The sequence below is a fragment of the Diaporthe amygdali genome (assembly GCF_026229845.1).
Source record: "Diaporthe amygdali strain CAA958 chromosome Unknown NODE_9_length_1275696_cov_64_842800, whole genome shotgun sequence".
Classification (NCBI taxonomy): Eukaryota; Fungi; Ascomycota; class Sordariomycetes; order Diaporthales; family Diaporthaceae; genus Diaporthe; species Diaporthe amygdali.
Window position 1 is genome coordinate 1,078,256 of NW_026517029.1, and position 21,300 is coordinate 1,099,555.

The following is a 21,300-nucleotide window of genomic DNA, read 5'->3' on the forward strand; positions in this document are numbered from 1 at the left end:
TCACATAGCCAACCCTGCTTCATATGATCGGGAGATGATGGGTCTTCTCTTCTCGCAAAACTACTTGATTCTTCAGAACAACTGGCTATGGGTCTAGACTAGAAGTTATTGAATAATGCTCCAGAAACTTTTGGTACCTTGCGTAGAAGTAAGAAGTCTCAGAAATCGTGTCCAATATCACAGGAAAGCAGTGCGGCAGGCCTTCGTAACTATAGATTTCGACATCCACCCCCGAGGCCTGCAGAGCTTCTGCATAGGCAAAGGCTTCATCCCGCAGGATGTCGGCTCCTGCGCATTGTATCACTACGGTATTAGTTCATTAGCTGATTAATTCATCAAGGAAAGTCTGGTGAGGACGCACGAGTTGGTGGTAAGCCCTTTAATGACTTTGCTAGCAGCGGCGAGTGACGATGATCGGGAACGGCGTGTGGGACGTATATATCGAGGCATGCTTCATATCTCAGAGTATTGAGGACCGGATTTTCATAATTCTGAATGTAACTGCCAAATTCGTATTCATGCTTCGGAAAGAATTTAGGGTGGCAGGTCGCTGGGAAGTGGAGGACTTGAGCAATCACGCCGGTGACGCCGTTGTCTCTGCACTCGATAGCCAGGGCAGCAGCCTTTAAGACATGAGCTGTTAGACAGAATGCAGCAACCAAGTATAATTATGTCTTGAGACTTACAAGGTTGGCTCCTGCGCTGCTACCGCTGAGGATAATTCTCTCAGGGTTGACTCCTAGGAGATTTGCGTTTTGTTTACACTGAAAAATCAGTCAGATCACAGTTTCCATGAGTCAGACCCGTTTCAGATCCGTTTCTTGGTGCAGCTTACCCATAAAAGACCATCATAGCTGTCGTGAAGCGGACGAGGGAATGGATTCTCAGGTGCTCTACATATGTGTTAGCAGTGACACTCAGGCAGCGAGACACAAAGACGTGAATCGAAAATTACAATCGGTAGTCGACGCTGACGACGACTATGTTTTTGTTCGTAGCAGCGTAAACGTTTTCAGCACCATCAACTTCGTGGCGTCCCACGCACCAGGCTTGGTCCCAAACTGTCAGCCTTCAAGTTTCCAGCAACAATATCAGCCATCTTCGATTTTACTCACCACCTCCATGCATGCGATACATCAGAACTGCATTTGGCTCGACATTGGGCGACTTGTAAACTTTGAGCTCCGCTATGTGCCCGTCCCGAGTTGCGAAGTGCATCAACTGGGCTATTATGCATTAGCTACCTCCTATGAAGCCCGAATTCACGCATTCTGGAAAATTCTAATGAAAGCCGGATTGTCAATCGTAGAGGGGAAAGCTTTATACGTACTGGTCACGTCTCGATACCGATCGGGTCCACCGGGGGGAATGGTTGCATCTACATCGCCAGCAGCATTTCGAAAACTTTCGAAGTCTGGCAGGCAATAGAGTTGTGAAAAGCCGGCGCCGATGGCTTCTTCAGCAGCCTCGTAGGCAGGATGCTTCCGTGAGAGGTGGCCAAGCTTGGGAAGCGGTTGGAAGTTTGCGTCGAAATCGACGTAGTCGGACTGAGATTTCGTGTAAATCATATCTTGAGAGCCAATGAAATTGGAAGATCTATTTCTAGTGAGATACAGGTTGATAGAGCGTTGTCATTGAAAAGTTAACGGCCTGCGAAACTACGCCGGGCGTTTAGGATGCTGTGGTAGTACCCAGGTAGTGTGGAATTTTGTGCGAAACACCGGGCTTATATATTTCGATAATGCAGTCCATTAGGCATTGCAATCTTGAACACATTCGCATTTCATTAGTCTTGTTCTTTGTCTCTTACAGCTGATTCACATGTGGGATGAGCCATAATGTGAAATAATGGACTCAGGTGGCTGAGCCTGATATGAGGTGAGATGATTCATAGCCGCTATTCCACATTGGGACCGGCGAGTAACTAGTGAAGGGAATGCGCGTGCCCTGGCCACATCAACATCGGCTCTTCCGCAAGCATGGAACCTTGAAAATATAAGAAGTCTCGCTTGACGAGCATTCAATTTTCTGATCATGTACACATCCAGAGAAAAAAAATCTTAACACCCACAACTCAAAAGAAATCAGTGATTCTACAAAATGTTGTACTTTCCTATCCCCAGAGCAGCGACCAACCTCGAAGAGGTGCCACGATCCCAACTTGACCTGCGGTCGGATACAGACATCATCACTGAGCTAGCTTCCTTCCTTCCAGTCACGACGGAAAGGAATGTATGGGCTTTCTGGGATAAGGGCCTAGACGCTATGTACCCCAGTTACCGATGCACCGTCATAAATTGGGTGCGGAAGCTCGGCCCTAGCTGGACGATTCGACTTGTTGACCTCGTCGAGGGGTCACCGAACAACGTTTACAACTTTGTTGGGAAAGAGTGGTTTCCAGATTGCATGGTCGAAAATACCATGGATGGATGTCACAAGGCGCAACACATATCAGACTTGATTCGCCTCCCCTTACTTTTTGAGCATGGCGGCGTCTGGATGGACGTCGGCAATATGCTCCATACTCACCTCGATGCACTCTTTTGGAACGCCCTCTCGAATTTGGACTCATACGAAATCGGCTTGTGGATCATCTCCGGCCAGATCAGAAAGAAATGGGGCAGTTTCGGCAATTACATGCTTGCTGCTAGAAAGGGCTCTGTCTTCATCCAAAATTGGCACAACGGGTACAAGGAATTATGGAATGGTCGCACCAACGATTGTGGCTCTCATAAGCATCCTTTGATTCAGGAAATTGGTATCGCCGACGGCATGGCAGATTGGAACTTTGAAGACAAGGTCCTCGAGATGAGCGACTACGTGGCCCATATGCTCATTGGCGATCGCACAAGAAACCTCCTCGATATTGAGACAGGATGGAATGGGCGCGAAGTCTTTGAAAAAAGGGCTTTCATGGTCGAGGGCATTGAAAATGGTGTTCTTGGCGCCATCAAGACGGATTACGATGGCGCGAAGCAGGTCAAATTCTTCACGACTCCGCTTGACGAGCCTTGCACGGAGAAGAGAGCTGCTGCTGAGTCGTTTGTGATTGATATGCTGGAAAATAGCCACATGTACAAGGTGTACCACAACTCAGCCGGGGGCCTGCCTGCGCTGGGAGACTTGATCAAGAGGGAGGGTCTCAAGGACGCAGATCATAGACCAGGAACGTTTGGAGAGCTGTATAGGTACGGGACTGTGCATTGGCGGTCGAAGCGGCAAGTTGAACAGTTGTCGCCACCACCGAATGAAGATGAGTTGATCAAAGCGACACCGACGACACCAGCAACTCAGAAGTAAGACTATGAGAGTTTAAGCTCGGGTGTCTGCTTTGCGACCAAAGAATTTATATGGAATAATTGGGGGGAAATGGGGGAAGGAGTTATAGAAAATAAAGTAATCTCTTAAGGGTCACCAATTTTAAAACATTCTCCAGTAGGATTATTTCCCATAAAAGACGACCTCCTGTAAGATCGATTCTAATGACAGGCCTTCTTATGAAATAACCTTCTATAAGATTACCTCCTATAGAATAGTCTCCCGTGGAATGATTTCTTGTAGGATAATCTCTTATGAGAAAGTATTCTATAGAATAACTTCTCGTGAAATAAACTCATGTAGAATAACGTCCTGTGTCCTGTGGGATAACTTTCTGCAATGATGAATCAAAGTTTTCGAAAGTCGCGGTGTTGTATTAATAGTGTATGTGATACACTTGCGCTGGTGTATATTCGAGGTTTATATGGCCAGTCAAGGTTTAGCCAGGGCGGATGGAAGAAAAGAGCGTAGAGGCCACTCATGATCTTAGTCTGGGGGTGGCGGCTGTACATAAAGATGGCAATTTGTTTTGATCTGACTCGACTTGTGGGCATTGAGACTTAGAAATCCTTAAATAAATATACGCCCTCAGGCATATCGTTATAATCTTCTTCGTCAATAATCGAGTTTTAGCACCAGTAAGTATATCTAAGATGTTTAGTCCATCCCACTTGAAGTCTCGTTCAGTCTCATTGAAAGTCACGGGTTTTCGATCACTCTTGTTACTCTCATGGCCTCTTGGATAGCAGATGAACAATCATAACCTTTCCAGCTTCTCTTCAATTGAGCCTAATCAAGTTCCCTAGCCATTAGTATAGCGTACCACACTGATGTTCTACAAGATATATCATGGGATGTTACATGAAAAGGCCATATAGAACTTACCTTGTTGCCACTTCAGAAAAGCTCAACACCACTCAACCCTCAGTTAAATGCAGAACTGTCTGCCTCCAAGATTTATTCCATCCGTGCATCACAACTATTTAGATAATTGGTTGAAGAATATCCACTTCCCTGGGGCCATTTCAAATGGCCTTTGGCCTGATAGAAACCTTCAACGTATCGGAGAATACGCTGCCCTCAGTTTCAGATGAGCACCTCGCGACCTCCGTGAGGAAAAGAAAAGAATAAAAGGGAAGGGGTTCTAATATGTGTATCATACATAAATCTTTCAATTTTAAAACCCCGATTAGGTGACTTTGTTTATTTTCAATGACTTTATTAAAGGGTATCAGCTACTGTAATTCTCATGAGGATTCAACAGGAAAGATCTAGGAATTCAAACTCTGATTAAATCTACTATAAACAGAGAAATCAGTTATAAATATACACTTTCAAGGGTTGAGTCTTACAATTTCATCCTGACTACAGCGTAGATATATTCTGTATACTGTTTGTAAAATCTTAGATGGTCGCACATAAGGTCATGAATTGGGTCAGCCTTTACCTAGAGGTTCCCTTTTCGCCGCAAGATGAGATAAACCCACTAGTATTGCATTTTGAGAAACAAATGTATGTTCAAATTGATGAAAGCGATGATGCGTTTTCCTATTCATTGACTTGTCCGCGGCCACTTCAAGTTTTAAGGCCTGACGCATCTGACGTCCCAGCAGGCCTTCCTCCGAACTTCGAGAGTCTCCAGTGCTTTCGACAGGCTCTCGGGGATGAGAGATATAGGTCTCTTTTGAAAATACAAAGTTCACGACCTCTCAAGAAACCAGACTCTCGTGGAAATGTGTCACATTCTCTAGCATAGCCTTGAGAGGGATGAGGATCAGGATCCCGGCATGTTTCCTCATGATCTCCACTATGAAAGCGCTGTCATGAAATCGGAGTCCGAATTACGTGACCATGCTAGCATGCTCTCGCTTTCACCTACTTATATCCATCGCCAGTCTGTCTCTTGTCGGTCACCATATCTAGCTGCAGGACCCCGCGCCGTTTTCAAGGCTAGGGCTGCAATATCATCTTTTCCAAGACTGCCGAGCAACTCCTCAGACCAAAGTCTTGGCCTCTGACTGGCGATCGCGGTGTGCAACTTGGCTGCTTGTATCTTATTAGAGGCCCCTCCTCCCGACGACGGCACTGCCAAGCTCAATCCTGACCTCGCTGCTGACCAGGACCAACGGATACCAGATGTTGACCCCGCGCATCCAGCTTTTTCATCTATGTAGATACCCCGGATTCGCTGCACCCCAGACTCGGGGCACGTGTGGTATAGATTTGTGGGGTAGCAGACCAGCTGTTGAAATATTGTAATAAATGCCCAGAACCCGGCCCGCCAGTGATATCCCAATTGTCAAGCTTTTACTTGTTTTAATCAAGAGAACCATTAAAGTCTACTTCTAGCGGAACAAGAGTGAGGCACCAAAACTAAATTCAACCCTACGAAACTCAAAATGGCAGCCAGCGAGAAACGGTTGTCTTCGGTGGAGCGTCATGCCCACATCGTCGATAACGTTGACAGCATCAACAAGGGCGAGAAGCCTACTGAACACGATGAGAAACGCGACTGGACCGGTACCACGAGGAAGACTGATCCGGAGGAGATCAAACTCGTGCGAAAGCTTGACTATTGGATAATGGTAGGTGGAGGCAATGATGCTAAATGCCAGTCTGACTCGCTGACAATGTCACTTCAGCCAACTCTTTGCACAATGTATTTTCTCAGTGAGCTATATGGACCTTGACCATACAAACCCTCCGAGATTAACCTGCTTAAGACTACGTCGATCGGAACGCAATCGCCCAGGCGCGACTTAACAATTTGGAGGATGACTTGGGTATGACGGGTACCGAGTTCAATACCACAGTCTCCATGTAAGCAAATGCGGGCACCTCATAACATTGACTGTCGCAAAGCTGAGGCGACTATGGCGGAAGCCCTTGCACAGTCATACGCCACTGCCTTAGTAAAACAGAGTTGACAGCCTTCTAGTCTCTTCGTCGGTTACGTGCTGATGCAGGTTCGTTACGTCCGAGGCACCATCCTCAGTGGAGTCTGTCTAACAATGGATAGATTCCTTCCAATATGTTGATCACCAGGATACAGCCGGGTATATATATGAGCGCATGGATGTTGATCTGGGCTGTGGTGTCTGGTAAGATGAAATCCTGTGCACTCATACTCGGCTTGAACTATGATTTACACGACTGTTATCAATAGGTTGTACAGCCTTGGTTCAGAACTATGGAGGCCTTGTGGCCTGTAGGTTCTTCTTGGGGATCACTGAGGCTCCAGTAAGTTGTCCTGTCATTGGGATGCAATCTCCAGACCCTTGACAGGGTCTCACTGACACCAGACATATCATAGTTCTATCCCGGTGCCACCTACATGCTTTCCATCTTCTACACTCGCACGGAAGTTGCCGCCCGCATCGCCGTACTTTATTGTGCTCAAATTCTTGCCACAGGTGTCTCGGGCCTGATTGCCGCGGGAATATTTGCCAAGATGGATGGACTAAGAGGCATAGCAGGCTGGAGATGGCTCTTCATCGTTGAAGGAGCGGCCACCGGTCTCGTCGCACTCGTTGGCTTCTGGTTCCTCCCTAATACGCCCCTCACGACGCGTTGGCTTAACGAGCATGAGCGTGAGCTAGCACATTCACGTATGCAAAGGGATAAGGTCTCGGACTCTTCGGACGTCGAGGCTTCAGCTATGGACGGCTTGAAGCAGGCCTGCCGCGACAAGCGGACCTGGCTCTTTTGTCTGATGCAGAACTTTCATCTTTCGGCATGCTCTTTCAATTCCTTTTTCCCTACGTAAGTTCGCCTGACAGTACTGAGGATTTCACAGCTCTTGAACGCTAATACAAATCTTGCACAGTGTCGTCAAGACCCTCGGCTTCAATACTACCGTCACCCTTGCGATGACCTGCCCGCCCTTCATCTTTGCCGGCGCTGCTGGAATTGCTTTCGGATGGAGTTCTGGACGCCTGCACGAGAGGACGTGGCACATCACCGGAGGTCTGAGCGTTGCCATTGTTGGCTTTGCACTTGCGGCCGCCACATTGAATACAGCAGCCCGCTACGTCGCGTGCTTCATCTTCGCGATGGGTGCTTACAGCGTCAATTCGGTCATCATTGGCTGGGCGTCCTCAACACTGTCACAGACTAAGGAGAAGAAGGCCGTTGTCCTTGCCATGACAAACGTCGGCGGCCAAGTACGTTCAATTACCTGGACTGACGTGCCAAGAAGATTCCCTCGTGCCAAGAAGATTCCCACTGACCTTAATTTACTATCCAGATTGGCTACATCTATGGTGCTTACCTCTGGCCAAGTAGTGATGGACCGCGTTACGCTATCGGTTTTGGCGCCTCAGCAGGATTCGCCCTCCTCTCGATTTTGTGTGCCTGGTGGATCCGCGTCTTGCTTGTTAGAGAAAATAGGAGGATTCGCGCGTCTACTTCGGAGCACGTCAATTTGCATGGGTACTAGAGTTGGCCAAAGGTTACATGACGCTGAGTATCAAGACTGCCCACTACAACGACTAAAACTGTATTAAGACCAGCAATAATGACAATGAGAAACCCAGTCTTTTTACAGTAGATTCGTTCTGTTGAGATAGAATTGAATTGAATCTGGGCTTGTGGAGAATTTATATGACACTATATTATTGTATAGCGCAGACACCCGAGACAGATATTTCAGATCTATTGTTGCACACTCACAGATTTTTGTCCAACTCGAGTGAATAGCGTGATTGCACATTCAAAAGCTGAGGACTGCAAACCCTTCTGTCAGATTATGCGGTCCAGATCGGACCTGGATTTTGCCTCAGAATTACGGACAAAAGCGCCCGAAGTTAGTAAGGCTTCTCAGAGGCAACTTCAGACAGAACAACGGACTGAGCAGAATCATCGGTTAACAAATCGAAGGCCGAACAAAGCATCATCTATTATTCAATATGTGCGATCGAACACCTCCCTCCGGCTTAATTCAAACCTGTTCAAGTGCTTTAGGTCCACTACGACGTGTCTCCTGTATAGCTCACCACACTTGCAGATCACCTATTTTTAAAAACACCAGAGGCTGATCAATGATGGGTGGACGTGCGGCTTACATGAAGCTTGAAATTAATACAACCAACGAACAGGGTACTGAGACAGACCCGAACCGAAGTTCCGAGACTGTAGAACTGCAGCACTTCCTTATATGTCCTGAGAAGAGCGGAATCATCTGTCTTATATCAGCGATCTTAATCTCATAGAAGTCGTCCTCCGTCGGGCAAGCGTTGCCATTCCTGTCAGCTTTCATTAGACATTCCAGCTTGCTTCAAACGTCGGCCAGCACAGGGTAAGAAATATAAGGGCTACATCCGGCTGACTAGATCATTGTCATCACGAGTCCCAAAAGACAAATAGGTTGCGATGAAACTTTATGAGGACGCTGGACAGGATACTAGTTGTCTTTCGGAATACGAGGCGCCTATAATCCAGGGGCTTTGACATATCCACTTTGACATCAGTAAGCTGTGTAAATTAGAGCGTCGTTCTTTGCACGGTGTCCCTCTCAATCTAGGTGAGGCAAAACAGGGAGCAATAGCATCTCACAAAGCCTTTCGTATCGAAAACCCAGCCTGAGGTCTTTCACTGACTAGTGAGCCCCCATACTCGTCTTTCTTCATTCATGTGGTCTATGAAATTATTTTCACCTACTGAATACCGTATTTGTAGGGGGGAATGATTACATGCAAGAATCGATGCCATCTCGCTGGGAATTTGATAAATTGTGATAATGACAACAGATCCGTTCCCACAATATAAACCATTGAAATATAGGCATTTAGACCGGCGTCGAACTACCGGACACCATCACTGTGTTTCCATTGGCGTTAATTTTGGTCTCAGTCTGGTTCCGCGAGTCGTTTCGGAAACCCTGCGCCCCCACATGTATGAGATTCTTATCTGAGCCGGTCTCATCGACGTGGTACGCCTTCATCTCAATGGATTGCTCAACTTGAATCTCTAGCCTCGTGCCACGACGCTCCTCGTCGTCGACCTGGCTCCTCAGCACCTGACTCTGTTTGCGAGTTGCAGAGAGCCCGTATACGTTGTGAGAGGGGGTGGATCCGGGCTTTTGTCCAAAGATGACGCGGGAGACAAAAGCTTTCAGTGATGGCACAGAGCCGCAGATGATAGCGACATTGATTTCTATGACAGACCACAGAGCGATAGGGACGCTGGTAACTAGAATTTTGCTCATCAGGCCAATTCGTTTTAGTCAATGGCGAGACTCTGGCGCCACATACCTGATTGTTCTTCATATGGTCCATTCAGATTCTGGTACAGCGCCCTGAGTCTAACGATCGATATAACGGTCGTGCTGCCACGAAGTTAGCTGAATCTCGCGGCTTAGATGATTGCAACTGTGCCTAGACTCACAATAGACCACAAGCAAAGACCGAAACAAGTATGATACGCTGCTTTCTAGGGATTTGTAGCTTTTGCAGGAATGGTAGTGGGATGATGAGCAACATAAGGTCATTGACAATGTTGAACCCGGCAACCGAATAATTCAGTGCTGGTCTGTCGACGCACCAGCCTTGCAACGAGTCGTCCCAGGCCTTCGCTATCGGAAAACAAAAGAACAACGCAGCGCAGAAAGACATAATTCCGCATGCACAGACCCAAAGAATAGCTGCTTTCATGATTCTAGCCGCAGTTCTAGTTGTGAAGAGTCGTGCAGCTTGGGTTGTGAGAGAGAGCTTGTAGAATGTCTGAGTCAAGTTATAAAATGGAACTGTGACATATAGCGCCTGAGATAATGGTCATCAGTATTGGAGCGATGTATTGTACCATAAAGAGTGAGCGGTAGATGTGATGTACTCACGGCCAGGAAGCTGCCAAGATGGATTGGATTCACGGGTGTGCCAAGTCCCCACCTGATTTCTTCACCGAGCATCTTACTGTCAGCAACGGAAGGCTTCTTTTGAATAGAATATTAACATAAAAAGATTGTTTGACATACGATACATGACAGCCACAAGAAAGCCAACTGAGCAAATCTATGTGCAGGGTGAGCCAAAAATTTCTGAACTGAACTCTGACGAGGAATCTGAAGCCTTCCGTAGTGTGTGTTCAAAGCTGAATCGCTGATGTGTCACGCAAACCAACAGAACAGCGATAGGTTGAGTGCAGCCGTGAAGGTTGGGAAAGGGCCGAGGAACAACTCACCATCGCAGCCGCCATAAGGTAATCATCCCATCCCATCCTCTTCACAATGACTCCTCTCGTGAACAGCCGCAGCCCAACCGCGACAAGAGCTAACGCCGTCCACAGTATTGCGTTCACCACTAGATCATGGCACACATCCACAACCGGCATAGTACCGAGGTACCACATCTTGTGGCCGGTTGCTCCAGGAGAGGATTAAAACGAAATTCTGTATGAAAACAAAAGTGAGAAAGAGATAGATCTACAGTGAAGACACGATATCAAGTCAGAACTGAGGCATACCGGATATCACCGAGCACGGGCTGAAATGGAAAAGAAGCTAAGGCTCTTCCCTTTGATGTATGTTGCAAGACCCCGGGGTCAAAGCCCGTGGGCTGTGGCTTGATCTCGGCTCGAACCTTTGGAAGCAGTCAGGGGCGTCAGAGGCCTGCTGGTGAAAGTCTACCCATGTCTTGCAGGTCCGCGTGCTGCCTTGTGGCATTTCGTAGAGGGCTCTACAGGGAGGGAGGGGGCGAGCGATAATTAGACAGAAGAGGGCCGTTCCGTGTCGACCGCACAACGGGGTGGTCAGAACCTTGGATGGCCATTCAATGGGTGCTTCTAAACGAACACCCGACCCCCGGCCACATTGCGGAACGCCGGTAAGTTGTCTTGTCACCATGCAGTAGTTCTCCCCCCGGCTTTCCGATGCATGGATCTGCAGGAGGGGCTGTCTTCAGGTATCGATTTGGCACCTGATCGAGAAGTGTTTGAAAGGGAAGCTTGCTTCAACAAGTTGACCGAAACCAGCCCCCGGCTCAACGTCAACAGTCGGGTCAATTGCATTACAAATCATCTACCCCTATGAATCCTTACGTGGCCTGGTAATTTTGAGTAGGTGAGGAGAGTATCCTGGAAGATCAACAGTTGTTGCTCCGCCAAGTCCAGCGGGTGTGTGTCGTACAAATCTTACTGCGTGTTGCTGCCAATGAGTTGGTTGTCTGCTGTCCGTCGGAGGCACTTTAGATGGCTTGAATGTTCTGCGGCAATTCTTGATGACTGCTAGAGGTGCTGGCAATCTTTTGCACCGTCAATGACTCCTGGGCAAATTTCTCGGCAGATAGGCTTGTTGATATTTCTCCTACGGAAGGTGAGCAAGATCCATGTGCACTTTAGCTCAGGATGCGATCTGAATCCTTTCCTCAGGTAACCACCGAGTGAAATAAGTAGAAAGACAAGCCGAAGCCGGGGATAATCAACCCCCAGAACCTTCAATAAAGTGCTGATTCATCAGAAGTCACCTTTCAAGGTTGCCGCAGGCATTAGATACACCGTAGTGGGCCCATTTGCAGCTGCAAAGTTGAGACTAAGGCGGCCGGTGAGCAGCATCCTGGGTTACAAGCGTCCTTCTAGCCTTCCATCTTTCCAATCCGCATCAGAGCTTCATGTCGTGCAAAATACGTTGTGGGTAACAGTGCCATCAACAAATCCTGGGGCTGCCCCCGGTATGAGACGGCAAGATGATCTGATTTCCAACGGTGCATGCAGTCAAACCGAAGCCATCCATAATCAGGCAAGTCAGTATGCAGCCCAGGCGGAGTTCTCGTATCAGAAGATCATTGTAGCAATGACCTTCTCGAAATGGTCATTAACCCAGGATTGTTCACTGGCAATCCTTCGTTTGACCATTCTTTTCTTACAAAACTGGTTCTCATTTGCAGCGGTGAAACTCACCCTGAATATGGCATCGATTCCTGGCCTCCGGGGCATTCGCGCGGCACCAGGGGCTGACACATGTGCCAATGAACTTGACAAGTCGTCTAAAATTTGGAACCAGTATAGCGTGGTGCTCGCTTATTGGTACAAATGCAGGCTCTGTGATTGTCCTCCCCGACATGCATGGTTTGTGAGAGCTCACATCGGGGTTTCCCCCCGTTCTCACTGACACGCTTGACACTCGGGCAGCAGTAGATCAAGTCATGATTGAATTCAATTTTCAGAAATCTTAACATGGTGAGAAATCTAGTCTGTATATATGTGACGATGTACAAGTCATCTACTTCGCATAGAGCTCTTGTTGGTCCTCTACAGGAGCGTCAATATGGTTGTTGAATTCTTCAGTCGGATCGAACAAAAATACAGCCGCTGTGCAAGGGATGTTAGCAATTTGACAATGTGAGGTATTTCTGGCGATGGGGTCATACATATAGCGGCAATACTCAAAAAGGGAATTGCGGACAGCCAAACAAGACGAAATGCCGCGGCGTAGGTATCCAAAGCGGCGTCGGCGCCAGCAGAGATGATCGCAGGCGTGGCCCCAGCCACAGTCGCGAGACCAGTCTGGTTTTGTGCAACAATGTACGTGACGAACTCATCTACAGAGCTCGACGGCAAGCCAGCTTCGAGTGCGGCAGACGCAACGTTGCTGGGAATGTGATTGGTTTCGGAGATGAATACGGCGTTGTCTGAACCACAATGTTAGCCATCGCATCAATTCTCACCCGAAATATGTGCGCATCCTTCCTACAAATAGCGATACCAATAGTCCCGCCAAGAGAGCGTATGGAGATCATAATACCGCTAGCAACAGCGATGAGCTCAGGGGGCACGGAAAGCTGGCCGGCTGCAATCAGCGCGATCAGCGTCATGCTGAGCCCGATACCCATAAGAACTGGGAAGCCCCAGACTTCGTTTCTCGTGCTGGAGTTTGTTGTGCTCATGCAAGCGAAGAAAATGACGAAAATCAGAAAAGCGGTGACTGTTATCCAGCGCACTTTCTTCGTTTTGGTGCAGTAGAGACCAACTGCCAAGCTGGCAGGTATATATGTGAGGAACACAATCCCGTAGTTGAGCCCCACGATGAGTGTGTCTGTTGAGTACAAGACATTGACCTAATAGTAATTAGTATGATGACAGGCTTCTAACACTGAGAAGTGGGAAGATCTCACTTGATAGGCGAAGTATTGATTCGCGGCGAAGAAACCGATACCTTCACAAAAGATACAGAGGAGGCTGATGGCAAAGTTGCGGTCCTTCTTGAACAGTCCATGATGAAACATCCCATCCTTCTTGAACTTGTACTCATACACAGACAAAGCAACCGCAAGGGCCAGACCGATGGCAAACGGTGCCGAGACGTGAGGATCAGACCAGGAGTATGGATTCTGCGAGTAGGAGAGCCCAAGGCAGAACAGGACGAGGCCGGCCCCGAGAAGCGCGTAACCAACGAAGTCCAGTTTGGCAACCTTCTCCGCAAACGGTAAACTCTGCAGTTCTCTCTGCGGTGGCCGGTATGCGAAGATGCATATGATACCAGTGGCGAGGAAGAAAGCCATGCCGATGTAGAAGAAGTAACGGAAGCCGTCCGGGTCGCCGCCCCTGTTCAGGCCTCCGCCAATGACGAGACCGCCGGAAAGGCCGAGCGCGTTGGACAGCATGACGATGGACTGCGCCCAGCCTCTCCACGCACGAGGCAGCACCTCGGACACCACTGCATGCAAGAGGGGTTGCATGCCGAATGCAGTTCCGATGAGGCAGCAACCTGCGATGAGCATGTTCATGCTGTTTGCAAGGGCGGTGATCAGGGCACCAAGGGCGCCGGAGAAGCTGAGTCCGACCAGGAACCACTTGCGGCCCCAGTAATCAGCAGCCTGGCTGACTATGGGGCCGAGCACGACAGTGAAGATTGCCATCGACCCAGAGAGCCATGACGACTGGGTCGGTGCGTTGAACTGAGCTGCGATAGATGCACCTTGCTATGCGGCCGGTCAGGCATGAGCGGACAGAACGTTGGGTGGAAAGGATGGGACTTACAGCGCCAGCTCCAACTAAACAATATACTTGGGCGAAATAGATTCCAAATACAGCAAAGACGGCTAAGAATGTCTTCGCGTGGAGATGAGGTTTGGGTTCTTCGCCAACTTCGTTCAATGCCGTGTTGTGGTTGTTGGCAATATTTCCCACGGTGCTGTCCTTTTCTGATGCAGATGATGGGGCATCCCCATGGATTTGTGGACTATTTTCGCCAGACGAACCCATTTTGATGGCGGACATGGAAGGTCAAAAAGTCTGTAGAGGTTGAGTCCAAGAGTGCCAGCTTGACGGGTGTGGGAGGGGGAATTCGCGGCTAATCACGTCTGATATCACCCTGAGTCTAGGAAACACCGGCAATTAGCTTTTTGTTCTCCAAGTCATGATCGAATGAAAAGATTGAGCGGCTCTGCTGCAACATAGATATGAGGTGAGATTTTGGGACAGGCGGAGAGCTTCCGGATCTCCCTCAACTCGGATTCCTTCATCGAAGTCTCGGGGCCGAAAATTCCAGTCTGAATTGATTGCAAATCACCGGCGGACGCTCAGTAATGGTTCCATGTCCAATCTGAAACCTTCTGTGCATCCCACGCCATCTGGCGGCAGGGTCTAGAGGCGCCGTTGCACTGCAGGAATCCCGGAAACTCCATGTGCATCTTGAAGTCGGCCAAGGCGTGGTCTCGTTTTCGTTTGCATGGCCGCTAATTCCAAACTTGGCCCTCCGGACCGAGCATGCTATCGAGGTCGGGAATATCGAAAGATGTTCAGAAGCCTCGTCGATCTATGGATATGTGTGATGAGACAAGGACCGGCCGCAGCTGGACTAAGCTATGCAAGGGTCGACGTATGGGTCTTGGATTAAAGTAGGAAGGAACTTGACCTCTTACTGTGTATGTAGATATAACATATCACTTTGACTTCGCCACACCGTGCCACGTGCAGCACGTGAAAGCAGGCCCATGAGCTGTATTAACAAGAGCAAATGGCAGAAACCAGATGCCAAAGTCCTTGTAATACGGACGCCCATGGTTACACCGTTCGTTGTGGAACCGGGCACAACATGACTGCAGTGGGTATTCAACAAATGATTGAGGATCGAACCAAGCGCCCCGAAATCTTTGCCAAGCTGTAGGATTGTTACCCCTGCAGCGTACACTCCCGGGGACTACGGAGTAGACTACCAGACTATGCGAAGCGATTCAGGTTCACCTCCGACTGCATCTGCATTGAGGGGCTTGATGGATGCGTGCACAGCATGACTTGGAGAGGCTCGGAACTCGAGAAGAGGAGCAAGAGGAGAGAATCTGCGGAATTTTTAAAAGCCGGAGAGCTAATTTGCAGTATCTTTGTGAAGAGCAGCCTGGCCATGTCATGAAACCGGGGCCAGCAATCTCTCAATTCACGCAATCTCCTTCCTGCTGCAGAGTCTGAATGGTTACCTGTAAACCGCTCCTATAGCACACGCCCAATTTTCTGCTCAAACCCTCGAGTTCCCTGTCTGACACAAGCACCTTCGCAAGTTTTTGCTCGGTAGACCTCCTGCTGTGGAATTGCGGGCGGCGACGCGAGCCGGCAGCCTTTCAAACCTTGCGATGCAATTATACCATAGCTGCCGCTCTTTGGGAATTGCCTACGCCTTTCATTCCGGGTCATGCCTGAGCGTGTTTCTGCAATACGGGAGATCCGTACCGAGCTGGACTTGAGTGGCCATTCACTGTCTGCCTGCTGCGAGGTCGCTTTACTGTGGTTTCTGCCACACGAGATGACGCCCTCTAATCGACCTGCCATGCTGGAAGATACCCATAAGTGTATTGTCGTCGACCTTGAAGATGCCCGGCCAAAACGAGTTCGGCGGCTGCACGGTCTCCGCTGGCTGGTGAAATTGGATCCGTCCATGCACCGGCGGGCCTGCAAACACGGCCTTGATCTTCGCACTGCTGGGCCAGGAGCGTTCGCGTTCTGGCGTGTCCTCGTCGGTCATGAAGACCACAGCAATGGAGCCGTCACCGAAGGCCTCAATCTGGGGGCTGCCGGCGTGACGCCCGCGTGGTGAGGGTTCGTAGACGACTTGTCTCCAGCCCCAGGTGTACCCATCGTCGTACGAGAGGACACACTCGATCGAGAAGCAGCGGTTGTGCCTCGTAGTCTCGAACACCATCACGCTCACCTCCCGTCCTTGGTCCATTGTGCGCACTATACCGGTCACTGCGAGATCTTAGGTCAGCAAGTCCAGTCCTGCAGGGCATAAACAAACAAGAGCCTCCGAGCTGTTTAAGGAGGGCTCGCCCTGGCCCCCGGCAGCCTGCGCCATTCAGAGAGGACACTTGCACCTCTGTTCCCAAGGAATGGCGACCATAAGACCACACAGAAAGGAAAAGTTTCTGTCTGTCACTCACTTCCATCCCGTAACTGCTCGCCAACACCCGTTACCGCCCTGGGTGGGGACCAAGTCTTGCCCTGGTCGTTGGAGGTAAGAAACATAGTGTCCTGGTCGATATCGCACAGCTCCTGGCTGAAAGTCATCTGGATCTCGCCCCTCCTGCCCATGCGCATGAACGGCTCCCAAATGCCATTGGGCGCCGTGGGCTTCTCAAAAGCCTGCGACAGGTAGGTCCAGTCCTTGCCGCCGTTGAACGACTGGCACACGGTGATGCGGTACCAGCTGTGGCCGCCGTGGGGGCCAAAGTCATGGTTCCGGAAGGCGGCCAGCACCTTGGGGCGGCCGATGCCGTCCGGGGTGGGCACTTCGAGCAGGAAGAGGTTGTCACAATCCCTCACGCAGCGGTCGACAATGCCGTGCGGGTGGAATGTGGCGCCGTTGTCCGTGCTGCGGTGCACGTCTAGAACCCGAAACTGCACCTTGGGGTTGGCGGGGTTGGGCTCGAAGCGTGTGAAGCCCATCAGAATAGAGCCATCAGACAAGCGGCACATGCGTGGGTAGGTGCCGCCGTTGGCGTGCAGCACGTGTTCTCTGTCCAAGACGCGCCCGGTGCCGCCATGGTCGAACAGCACCGGCGGCGGGTGCATGTAGTCAAAGCCGGCGCCTGGTTGGCTTGGGGGTTGCTGTGCTTGGTTCTGGGCGCGCTGGCCCTGGCCTTGGTGGAGCAGGTCACCGACCCCAAGCTTTCCGGCGATTTTCTGGGCGAACTTGTCCATGTCGAGTCTGAAGCAGTTTGGATTGAGGATCGAAACGGTGATAACCACAAGCAGAATGTATGTTGCGCAGACCAGTTTCCTGACAGTGAAGTCCGAGACACTCCGATACGGCCTGGTGGAGCCACGGAAAGGAGGCGGTGTTGGAGACCATGACGTCGTTCGAACTCGACCCATCGGGGCTGGACCATTGCACTCCCAAGCTGTAGACGCCCAGCCCGATGTCATGTACTACTCGGTAAAAAGCCCAGTATGAGACACTCGTTGGTCTCGTGAAATCATGGTCGTCTGGACAGACATGTTGTTGGGTATCTAGATATTTATTGTTTGCTGTCTGGTCCTGCGCTTCGGGACTTGCTCTCCCGTCGATCTGCAGGTCCAACGTTCAACCCCTGACAATCCACACCTTAGCGTTGTCCTCCACTGGAACGAAGGTCGGAAAGACCTGAGAGGGAAGGTGATGTAACTGATAGACAAGGGCCATCCACTGCCATTGAGAAAGAATTGCGTGACGGATTTCTATGCTCGTCTACTCTATCACAATCGTCGTCTCAGCTCAGGCCCTCGAAATCTACCTGGGCCCACACTTGTGAGACATTTTTTTTCTGGAGAAATTCTCTCGGGAAAACATCCTCCAGTAACACAAAGGTGGATGAAAAGACATGTCTTCATAGCACCCCTTAACTCTCGGCAAAGACATTCATACGTTATTGCTTAGACGGGCCGAGAATGAAAGTCATGACAGGGTGTAGAAAATGTCAGCGTCTGAAGCCGGCTGAGCGCGACCCGGACCTCATAATCACCTGACGCCAAACAACAAGTTACCCCCGAGTACCATGTGGCAGTGGCCGTCCACATGTAGATGGGGACACAAGAGGGAGCAGCTTGCACAAGCTGATGCGGCTGGATTGCAGAAGCACAAAGCTAGACAGCCATTCTCAGTTGATCTGCAAAGTTCGATGAGTAGCTGGCGACGTCGGATCGATAATTGTGACACTCGGCCAATCTTTCAGTCTCGCAAACCATGGCTTGCCAATTTTTTTGTCAGTGAATTGTAAGCCTGAAAAAAGGTCGACAAGAGAGCGATGGGTTCCGACACGTCATGAATCTCTGTGATCTTCAGTCAGCATCAGTCCTGCTGATTACCCAGCCCTTTGACAATCAATGCCTGTCGCAATGTCCTCATATTGTGAGATGCTCGCGAGGAGGCTGTGGCATGTGCGCTGTGATCCAATCGTCCGGGGAACGAGCGGTTTTGTCCTTCCGAGGGGGATGGTCAAACGTGATGTTCGCACTTCTGAGGTTGCGTGGCTGTCTTCCAGAAAGTGGTTCACTGAGCCGCACGCTACCGGTTTGGTTTCCAGCCCGACCAGCCTGAGACCGCTGAGATGGGTCTGCGGCGGCTTGATAAGGGTTTCCTTTGATCGACGAACCCACTCTTTCCCAGTAGGCTGTGGACCGTCCACTTCCCCGAACCAAAAACAGAATGTTATCCCCCCTTTCGCCACGAAGCACCGTCTAACCGCTTGGAAGACATCTTGTGTTGACGAGTTGATGGTAGAAGATTAGTCTTCTCTCGATGATGAGCTCATGTCCCACAGACGAGTATCCTGCTGCAAGGCGTCAATACAAGTAAATAATGTCTCATTCAGCGCTTGCTGAGACTGGCATGAGTAAATCTCAGGCACAGGGCGAGGACTGGAATAGCTAGTCAATAAGCCAGGTCGTCGAGTTGATGCTCCAGTTGATAGTTGATGCACTCTCGTCAGTCATCGACGGATCTGCCCGGGCTGCGGAGTGTGGCGCCACAGGTTTCCTGATCTGACTCGACGCGTTCTCTCGCCCGTGTAATCTCCGAAGCAGACTAGGCAAATACGACGGGTTGAGTCCCGCAACGCGCCTAGTGTTTTATTCCCGCCGGCACTGGACACGACAAAGATGAGGATCTCAGGTTTGTGGATACTGCGTGGCCTCGTCCGTGATCTGGATCGTGTTTGGATTTGGTTAAACAGAAGGCAGAGTGGGTTGCGAGGGTAAGCAGCAGGCAGCTGAGTGGCCAGAGCGACAGAGGGCAGATGGCAGGGGACATCGCCTGGCGGCGAGAGTGGGTCACTGTGGGTCCCTGGCGTGTGCCTCCCGTCTGGGGAAGCGGGGAAGCACAACGCTAATCGACCCACTGCATCCGCCTGTAAGTCCAAAGGGGCAAGGGGTCGTGCTGGCTGGCTGGTTGTCATAGGGGAGCATGTCAGCACCGCTGTGAGGATGAATCTCAACTGCTGTAGATGCTATGGAAGTGCAGCTCAGGGAGCTGTTCAGTGAGCAGTGTACAGCGAAGAAATAGCATATCCAGCAGATGGCCTCAGCAGCAGTCAGGCCATCTCAGGCCCCATCTGGCGCCATGAGCGCGGTGCTGCAGCGGATAGCGCATTATGGCATGATGCCCCTATGCACCGACACGACCCTGACGTCGACAGCCGGGTCTTGATTGGGCAGGCCGTGCCACTGGACAAGCATGCTGCTGCTACATGACCCCGCTTTCTTGGGCGAATTGGCCTGGGGAAGGGGCCTTGACTGCCCAGTGCACACACCCACACACAGCTGCCAGCATCCTGGGGGCTGTGAGTTGAGAGGGAGAGACACAGAGACAGAGACGAGACGGGACGGGCACCAGCAACGAGTCTTGTTGTTGGAGTTGTTGGAGAGTGATGGATGCTTGCCTGGGCCGTGTCCAGCTGACCACCCCAGCTGCCAGGGGAGGTAAACGCAATAAGAAGACCAATATCCTGCATTCATCGTTCATGATCGTTTCTTGCTCTTGTCACACGAGAATCAATTCATCCTACAATTCACACATTCGTCCGTCGCCATCATAGACGTTAGATCATAGACAAGATATAGAGATCGCTGTTGTCGAAAGCTCAAGGCAAGTCACTCACTCCCCTCCTCGTTCTCCAGCATCCGTCACAGCCGTCCGTTCCCATTCCCCAGCCATTTCCCCTCATGTTCGTTCGCTCCAGCTCCTCTCTCCTCATAGCTACGAGGTCATCAAGAACATTCGCCAATCAAGCCCCTTGAGACCAGATACTGGGCTTCATAACTCCTCAACCCCTTTCCTGATACCAGACACTCCTCCATAAGCCGTCAACATATCTCACAATCACCTCGAAACACGATCAGGACTACTCTACCCGATCCTAATCTAACACTAAACAACAGTTCTTCTAACTGGTACCGTGAATCCAAAGCCAGACATCACTAGCATCACCCATCAACCAATCAACACCCACCACCCACCACCAACAAAAAACCAACATGCCCGTCCGCATCCCCGCCGCCCGCTCAACAGAGCTCCTCACCTTCGCCGGTGCGGGCGCCTTCGTCCTGACCCCGCTGTACATGCTGATGCCGGGCGCGACGGAGCGCATGGCGACGCAGACGGCCCGGTGGGCGCCCCGCTGGGAGCGCAACATCGGCTACTTTGCCGCCCCCGTCGAGCGCACCACCCAGAGGATCGCCCAGCCCGTCGAGCGCACCGTCAAGCGCATCGACAACCGCCTGCCCCTCGACAGGGTCGCCCGCGGCGTCGACAGCCGCATCAAGAGGGGCATCGACCGCGCCGAGGGCATGGTCGGGTGGATGCCGGCCCGGAGGTCGTGAGGTGTTTTTGTTTGTGGGGTGGGTGACAGCAATCAAATGATATGAAATGAAATGTATTGAATCAATCGGTTTGTGACGGATGATAGTTGGGACCTGCATAGGTTGTATGTTGTGACGAGTCTCATGGTGGAGTTGGATGGAGGCTCGAGAAAGAAATATTCGTCTCGTCGCCTGACCTTTGTCAAATGGTATGGGGGCTCACCCCAC

At 50.5% G+C, this 21,300-nt stretch overlaps 7 protein-coding genes across 7 annotated transcripts; 3 read left to right on the top strand and 4 right to left on the bottom strand.

Moving 5' to 3' along the window:
* Nucleotides 1-85: 85 nt before the first annotated feature.
* Nucleotides 86-1,568, bottom strand: J7T55_013150 (lipase esterase; the record flags this gene model as incomplete). The annotated part of the gene is made up of 7 exons (XM_053141810.1): nt 86-303; nt 362-623; nt 687-764; nt 836-893; nt 956-1,049; nt 1,116-1,226; nt 1,331-1,568. 7 exons carry the CDS (start codon nt 1,566-1,568, stop codon nt 86-88), a joined length of 1,059 nt encoding a protein of 352 aa, XP_052995495.1.
* Nucleotides 1,569-2,100: 532 nt separating this feature from the next.
* On the top strand, nt 2,101-3,300 carry J7T55_013151 (uncharacterized protein; the record flags this gene model as incomplete). The annotated part of the gene is made up of 1 exon (XM_053141811.1): nt 2,101-3,300. One exon carries the CDS (start codon nt 2,101-2,103, stop codon nt 3,298-3,300), a length of 1,200 nt encoding a protein of 399 aa, XP_052995496.1.
* A 2,417-nt stretch (nt 3,301-5,717) lies between these two features.
* Nucleotides 5,718-7,812, top strand: J7T55_013152 (uncharacterized protein; the record flags this gene model as incomplete). The annotated part of the gene is made up of 10 exons (XM_053141812.1): nt 5,718-5,903; nt 5,961-5,988; nt 6,042-6,138; nt 6,257-6,284; nt 6,338-6,419; nt 6,494-6,558; nt 6,632-7,080; nt 7,145-7,481; nt 7,565-7,693; nt 7,792-7,812. 10 exons carry the CDS (start codon nt 5,718-5,720, stop codon nt 7,810-7,812), a joined length of 1,422 nt encoding a protein of 473 aa, XP_052995497.1.
* A 1,291-nt stretch (nt 7,813-9,103) lies between these two features.
* Nucleotides 9,104-10,975, bottom strand: J7T55_013153 (uncharacterized protein; the record flags this gene model as incomplete). The annotated part of the gene is made up of 7 exons (XM_053141813.1): nt 9,104-9,507; nt 9,570-9,643; nt 9,703-9,889; nt 10,358-10,412; nt 10,495-10,613; nt 10,777-10,796; nt 10,893-10,975. 7 exons carry the CDS (start codon nt 10,973-10,975, stop codon nt 9,104-9,106), a joined length of 942 nt encoding a protein of 313 aa, XP_052995498.1.
* Nucleotides 10,976-12,529: 1,554 nt separating this feature from the next.
* On the bottom strand, nt 12,530-14,511 carry J7T55_013154 (PEP5; the record flags this gene model as incomplete). The annotated part of the gene is made up of 5 exons (XM_053141814.1): nt 12,530-12,618; nt 12,678-12,938; nt 13,001-13,364; nt 13,422-14,228; nt 14,338-14,511. 5 exons carry the CDS (start codon nt 14,509-14,511, stop codon nt 12,530-12,532), a joined length of 1,695 nt encoding a protein of 564 aa, XP_052995499.1.
* A 1,510-nt stretch (nt 14,512-16,021) lies between these two features.
* Nucleotides 16,022-17,613, bottom strand: J7T55_013155 (bnr asp-box repeat domain protein; the record flags this gene model as incomplete). Its single annotated transcript, XM_053141815.1, has 2 exons — nt 16,022-16,488; nt 16,680-17,613. 2 exons carry the CDS (start codon nt 17,611-17,613, stop codon nt 16,022-16,024), a joined length of 1,401 nt encoding a protein of 466 aa, XP_052995500.1.
* A 3,135-nt stretch (nt 17,614-20,748) lies between these two features.
* J7T55_013156 (coenzyme a ligase) lies at nt 20,749-21,093 on the top strand (the record flags this gene model as incomplete). Its single annotated transcript, XM_053141816.1, has 1 exon — nt 20,749-21,093. One exon carries the CDS (start codon nt 20,749-20,751, stop codon nt 21,091-21,093), a length of 345 nt encoding a protein of 114 aa, XP_052995501.1.
* Between the last annotated feature and the right edge of the window lie 207 nt (nt 21,094-21,300).